The sequence below is a fragment of the Zonotrichia albicollis genome, chromosome 3 (assembly GCF_047830755.1).
Source record: "Zonotrichia albicollis isolate bZonAlb1 chromosome 3, bZonAlb1.hap1, whole genome shotgun sequence".
In the NCBI taxonomy this organism is placed as follows: Eukaryota; Metazoa; Chordata; class Aves; order Passeriformes; family Passerellidae; genus Zonotrichia; species Zonotrichia albicollis.
This window is the reverse complement of record NC_133821.1, coordinates 66659375-66666419: the sequence shown is the minus strand read 5'-3', so window position 1 is coordinate 66666419 and position 7045 is coordinate 66659375. Positions and strand designations below refer to the sequence as shown.

General features: G+C 43.8%; 1 protein-coding gene across 1 annotated transcript; it reads right to left on the bottom strand.

The window, feature by feature from the left end:
* Nucleotides 1–610: 610 nt before the first annotated feature.
* Nucleotides 611–6851, bottom strand: FBXO5 (F-box protein 5). Its single transcript, XM_026794145.2, has 5 exons — nt 6767–6851; nt 4172–4902; nt 3780–3870; nt 2453–2614; nt 611–1285 (listed from the first exon to the last, which is right to left on the bottom strand). Exons 2-5 carry the CDS (start codon nt 4885–4887, stop codon nt 1034–1036), a joined length of 1221 nt encoding a protein of 406 aa, XP_026649946.1. The 5' UTR covers nt 4888–4902; nt 6767–6851; the 3' UTR covers nt 611–1033.
* Nucleotides 6852–7045: the final 194 nt, after the last annotated feature.

The following is a 7045-nucleotide window of genomic DNA, read 5'->3' as shown; positions in this document are numbered from 1 at the left end:
TCCCTCATATCTAATCTAATCTAAATCTACTTTCTCCTAACTTTGAAGCCATTCCTACTTGTCCTGTCACTACACACACTATAGTTCAAGAAGGATTACAGTGCAGTGCTCCCAGTCTGTTATTCATTTACCTAAGAAGGAAAAAACCACCCCAGATAATTCTACAAAATTATTAGTCTTATTTCTTGAAAGCTTGCCTTTCTTTACTGTAGAATCAGGAATATTTTGCTGACAGTGAGCTAGTTTTTCAACAGCAGCATAAATCCAGCCAAAAGAAAAAATTTCCATTGAAATGAAAAGGAAGTGCTGGCACTATTGACACTATAAACAATTGCTGATAAGAGCCTTTAGGGAAGATGCAGGAATATAGCATGACAATGGATTCAGTACACTGCTTTACACAAATCCAGGAGGACTTGCTCCTTGTTGAATCAACAATTTAAAGAAGCACATACTAGAAAACCTGCAAAAAGAGCATGAGAACCTCTTAGGATGATAAATAGGAAGGCCAGATTTACCAACCAAGTTGTTGAGAATAATCATTTATTTTTACATTTACAAGACAAATATGAATAATATTTACAAATATATACAAATATTAAAATTAGCTTGTGAATTCAAAAAAAAGTCAAAGTATTTTTAGCAGTATAGCCAACATACAGTACTTTTTTTTTGAACTTAGAAAAGATTCAAGAAATGTAAGAAATGAAGAGAAATTTCAGATTCACAGAAGAGTAGGCATCAGAGAATCAAGTATTATGAATGTCCACATTTTAAAATCAAAGGCAAAGCTTTGAAAAACCATAAAATCCAGTCTCCCTCATATTTTCACATTAAAAGGGGCTTCACTCACCTCACTCAACAGCACTAGAAATGCTTTTAAAACCTTTCTGAGCAGGATGATTAAATAGTACAGAGGAATAACAGAACTAACCACTTTTATGAATATGGAATAGCAGAAAGCATTCCCTTATGGATGACTAAAAAAAAAACTTTTATGGGACGTTTGCCTATTTGTACTGGGAGGGATGGATCACAATCTCTTTAGATTCTGTTTGCTTTTCCTAGTCCCAGGAAGTGGCCCTGGTGTGGAGCTGTGTTTCACTGGTTTGCTGCTGACACAGTCAATGGAGCTGTGGTAGCTGCACATGCACTTGGTGCAGAAGTCAAAGCCACAGCTCTCCCGATTGCACGTTGCTCGTTGGAGGTAGGAGTCATACTTGGCAGGTGAGCCACAGCGATGGCAGGCTTTAAGGCTTTCTGTGTTCTTCAAGTTCCTGGCAGCCTGTTGGAAAAAGCACACACAGAAAATCGTGAGTAGTGAGTAAATACACTCTCCAAACACTTTGTTATATTATCTTCGTGCCACAAAACATTTTATAACACCTCCTAATGTAAGGAGACAAACTAAAAACTTGGCCTAATTCTTGTTGCATCAAATTCTGATGGAGTTCAGAACAGGAATAATCAGGATGTAATTGCAGGTATTTTGAACTGGAATAGAGGTAGCCAATTTAAAATTCTTAAAATTTAAAAGTTAAAGGACAGGCTAAATCAAGAGCAGTAAGGATAGTGGCCTTCCTGAATCTTCCAAACCTTATTCAAGGATGGTGATGTAGTTGTGTATAGATGCATATATTAGGAATTGAATTTTAATACTGCTACTGAACAGTTGTTCTTTTACATTCCTAATGCTACAAAGTCTTGTATAGTAGTATTATAGCATCTTGATTAAACTTTCCAGTGACCTTTCATCTTTTGTTATTGCATAAATTTGCTGAATAAGACTGGAGCATAAAACCTTTTTCTAGTTAGAAAAATATTTTGTTTAGAAAGAAGCAATAACTTTCAATAAGCATTTTTAAAAGTCTTATAAGATACAGGTGCAGGTCTACATTGCAAGTATGTGGGGAAAAAAAAACCCAGCTTAAGAAAGGTGAAGGGGAAACAGGCTATTGGCAGTTATTGACAAATGTGTGACACATTATAAGTAATTAGTTAAAGTAATTTTAATGACAGGTTCACAAAATACTCCACAGAATGATTAAAAGAAATATGCAGTGCTAATTTTTCTAAAAATTAAAACTAATAACTATTAAGTATTTTGGTATTTTTCTTTTTTTCCTAATAGTCCATCAGTTTTGAAGCAAAGTTGACAGTTTTTGTGATATTGCTTATCTGGAAAATATGTGATTCATTATAAAACCATGCAAAATGACAGGAAATTGCTAAATTTCTTCATATCTGAGAAGACAAACTTTAAGCAAAAAAAAACATCACTAAGTGAAATTCTTAAGGAGAAAAAAGGATGTAGGACATCCCAGGCAGCCATATTAATAAAAATTACAAACACTTGAAACTGGAGATGCTACTTTCAAAAATACTCTTTACAAAGTGATTGTTTGCCAGACAGCATGAGAGAAATTAAAGATCAGTGGAAATCACCACTTACCTCAGAAAACTCTGTGAGCCTGCTGTGATTCCTAGATGCTTTGGATTTGGTGCTTTTTTTGTTCAAGTGTTTTGGTGGGGTTGCTTTCTGAATGGAAGCTAAGGACACTCTGTAGAGAACGTACTCTCTCGTTGCATCACGCTCTGGTGCCCTAGTGACATTCTAATGAAAAGAACAACAAAGACTTAAATTTGGGAAGAGAACTTACACAATACAGAGTTTTTTGTTTAATAGAAGTCATTAAGTAATTTTAGATTCTTCCTCCTGGTTTCCAACAATAAAGCATCACACTAAGAAGTGCCACTGATTTTATCATAGCTTTCACAGTTACTTCTGTTATAAATGCATAGAACAGCTCCCTAGTTCCTGGTGAAAACCCAGCCATCTTCACTTATGTAATCCTACTTTCAAAGTAACACAGTTAATTAGGCAGAGGATGTGACCTATTCATCATATTTTTTAGAGCAAAAATCAGTACTTCCAATTCTTTATGGTGAACAGGAGTGCTTGAGGCTTTCTTTGTGAGAAATAAACTCCGCCCACCAGTTTTCCAAGTTTCCAGTTAAACAAAAAAGCATACAATAGCATGGAAGAAATCAAACTTTATGGGATGAATATTCAGTACAAATGTTTCACCCCAACAGCACTGTAAAATACTACATAAAATTTAAATTGTTCAACAACCTTATCCTGTGGCAGATCCTAAACCTTTGTTTGTTCTGTCTCTCCATCTCTCAAGAAGGAAAAAAACTGTTAGTTTTAAGAGTCCTGACTTGATAAAACACTAGTCTAGTGTGGATCAAGTATTTTTATTTCAGAGGACAGAGGCATTAGGAATAGCTCATAGTGCAAAAAGATTTTCAATTTTCCGTAGCAGGCATGGTGGACTTCAGAGACTCCTGCTATAAACAGAGACCCTGATTCACAGAGCCACCTGAGAGATTTATCTCAGTCTTCCTCCCTTCTGGATCAGTGGGGATGCTGAAGCAAGCAAGTCCCTGCTGGGAGACTCTAGGGCTTGCCCAGTGGGCTGTGCTGGCAATGACTCTCTCCTTCCTGCCTTTCTCTGTAACACAGGACTTGTGGAAGCTCTTAAAAACCTCTTCATCTCTCCTTGGGTCCTTCTCAGTCAACCTTCCTTGGGGTACCCAAAACCCCTGAGGTAACTAGCAATGCTTGAGGCAAGGTATCCTAACAGGACAAAAAAAACCCCAAAAAACCTCTCCAGGGACAGTTTTCAATCTAAGAAACTTATGTGTGATCTCTTAAGCTTAGGAGGAGACCTCAAATAGCAGAAAAACACTGATGGTTCAGTGCAGGAACTTACAGAAAGATTTTTCACAGCTCTGCTATGGATTTGGAAAATCCGTTTTTCTTCTTGTAGAATCTTCTGCCATGTTGTGCTGACTTTGGCAAAACTGCAACAACAATACAAACACATCAGTTGCCTCCTAGGAAAGGGATTTATTAAATAGCAAGAACAACCTTTTTCTTTTACGTAAGCATAGAATATGTTCACAGTTATAGCCTTTAATGTGCCTTTTAGGGAAAAGACATTCTCCATATGTATCACAGCTTACATTGTCACTTCATATTTTAATATATTAACACACAATACTAAACACTGAGTAAATGTCACATGCCCCATATCTAAAACTTCAAGGCATGCGATTAGGTTGTTTCCTTTCTAGTGAAATGCAATGACATGAACATACTTACTTTACTAAATCCATCTCGCTGAGATGCCTTAAAATGTTCGCTAATATATGCCTCAGGTTCTTTTGGAAGAGTTCAGCAAGAATGTCTATTCTATCCAGCCCCATTTTCTTTCCAATTAAGTGACAAAGTTCAAATTTTCCCATAGAAACAATTCTATCTACAGCAGCCCAAGACTTGAGATTTCTTTTACCACTTTTTTTCAAAGTTGAGCAAACCACTTCTTCATAATGGACTACTGGCAACAGTGTCTTCTTTGAAAACTGTTCTTGTTTTTGGTTCTTCATGAGACAATGCTTTGGTGTACCACAGAGGTTCCCAGCCAAAGGTAAACTATCCTCATGTTCTATTGCATCAGCATAGTGAGTGCTTAACATAGAGGAATAACCACTGTCCTCATTAAGTTTATTGCTTTCCATTGCCTCCATTTCACAGACACCTTCATCAAGTCTCTGGGTTACTTGGTTGTTTTCTTTGTTATGTATGGGTCTTTCTCCATCTTCAATATCTAGATTTCTGGTGGTTGCATGGTATGAGTCACTAAGGAGTATTTTCTGATGTTCTTCTGCACAGCTTTTACAAAAGCCTTCCTCATAATTCAAGGGGCAGGATTTTTCCAGTTTTGTTTTCTCCACAGCACGTTTCAATGGTGCAAACCCAGCACGAAGAGAATCAAAATCACGTTTCATTTTGCAAGAGCGGTTAAGGTTCGATTTCATATTGCTGTTTGTATTCTGCAAGAAACAACAAGGGCAGAATGAAAACACAGCATAAACTAGATCACAAATTCTTTCTCTTATGAAGACTCTACCATGCTTCCCTTCTGACTCACCCTTTTTATCTGACTCACCCTTTAGTATCTAAAATACAACTAATGGAACTAAGGATTTGAACAGCCACTGATTATACCTATGTAAGATCTTCCCAAAAATCAGTTTTATGCTTCATGTAACTAAAGAAAGAAAACCGACTGAGTGATTTACTTGGCCACCATTTCACCAACATAGATGAGACACACATCAGTGCTTCCACTTCCTACCATAAGGGCAGCAACACAGTCAAGACACTTGAGGTCCCTGCAAGGGACACGAGAGTGGCAGAGGGTCCCTGAGTGACCGCAGGCCTGTGCAGCCCAGAGAAGCCTGAAGTTTGCATTCAAGACCAGAAGCAATGCTGCTGCAGCCAGATATCTGGCATTTTTGAGAAGGGAGGAGGCTGGGGGGCACAGGAAAGGCTTGAGTGCTCACATGTGTGAGCAAAATACAAAGGAAGCAGCCATACCTAAAGAATGATCAGTGAAATAAAGGTTTGAGCATGACTTAAGGAGGATGGGAGGTCGATAGATATCATAGGAGAATTGATACGCCCTTTGCTTGCCCTGTTCCATTCCCCTCCCCCGCGAAATGTGGTGCTATCTATATTAACAATTGCGGGGGGATGGGCGGGAGCTGAAGGGGAGAAGGAGGTCATCTCTCCCCAGTTAAATCTAAACGGAAAATAAATTTCAACATGGTTTGCAATCCGTAGGAAATAGAAGATCCCCGACTTGAGTAAGCATTTTAAAGGATTTAAGCACTTCCAGCAATTTTGTAAAGAAGAACGAGAAAAATGCGTTTCGTGAACGACTTAGAGAAAAAGTTGCCTCTTAGTACCCAGGTTTGGTGTGAGAAAGGTGCAAATAGGCTTATGGCTTTGTATCGTGTGAGTTGGGGGAAGAAATGCAAGCCCTTCCTAAGCCTCCCTTTCCCTTCCCGCCTTCCATGCGAGAGGCCAGAGAGGCTTTTGGGCTGAGATCCCGATGATTTGGAAAATGTTCCAAAATCACATTTCGGCGCACAGGGCCTGCCCGGACCCCCGGAGGAGCGGGCTCAGCCGCGGGGCCCCGCGGCACTGTCAGGCTTCTCCCGCCAGCGCTCAAGATGGCCCGGCCGGGTCGGTGCAGGTAGACCGGGTCCCGGCTCCGCCGTGCCCCACGGCCCCAGGAACTTCACCCCGCTCCTTCGGGGGCCTCCCGCAATGGAGGATTTCCCCCGCAATGGAGCATTCCCCCTAACACGGTGGTGGCGGGGCGGGCAGAACCGCGCCGGGGGGATGCTCTTCCGACGGCGTGGCCGGCGGGCGGGAGCCAGAGCGGCGCTTCCCCGCCCGCCGCTGCCCGCCGGCGGGAGCGGGGCTGCGATCCGCATCCCGGCCGTTCCCGGCCCCGCCAGCGCGGGGAGCCGCCGGGACCACCCTACACGCGGCTCATTGGCGGGATCGGGGCGCTCCCTGGCCGCCAAGGCGCCACCGTCCCGTCCCATCCCGTCCCGCCGGCGGGATAGCTGCGGGGCTAGGCTAGGAGAGCAGCGAGACCGGACGGCGGCCAGGAATCCCCATCCCGAGTCCAATCTCCGCCGCAGCGCCGCTAGCATCCGCACGGTCCCGCCACCACGTACGCCAGCAACTCTCGCCACCCCATCCCAAGAGCCCTGATCGCGGAGCCCAAGCGCCCCCGAGCCGCCCCGAGAGCGGCGCCCCGGCCGTGGAGCCCCGAAGGCTCGGAGCGGCTCCCGGAGGAGCTCGGATCGCGGCGGAGGTCGGATCGCGCCCCGCGCTCACCTGCAGGGCTGCGCCGGCGCCGCCGCGGGCAGGGAGTGAGTCCCGCTCGCGCCGGCAGCTTTTTAAAAACTTTAAATTTGGTGTCCAAAACCGCGGCAGCCAATGGCGAGGCGCCGAGGCGCCGGCCGCAGCCAATGGGCGGCGGGCAGAGGGCGGGGGCCAATGGGCGGTGCGGCGGGCGGGGCCGGGCCCGCCCCTCCTTTCCCTCCGCGGCGCCAGGCAGGGACGCGAGTGGCGCGGCCGCGGCTCCCGCGCTGGCCGCTCCCGCCCGCCCCTTCC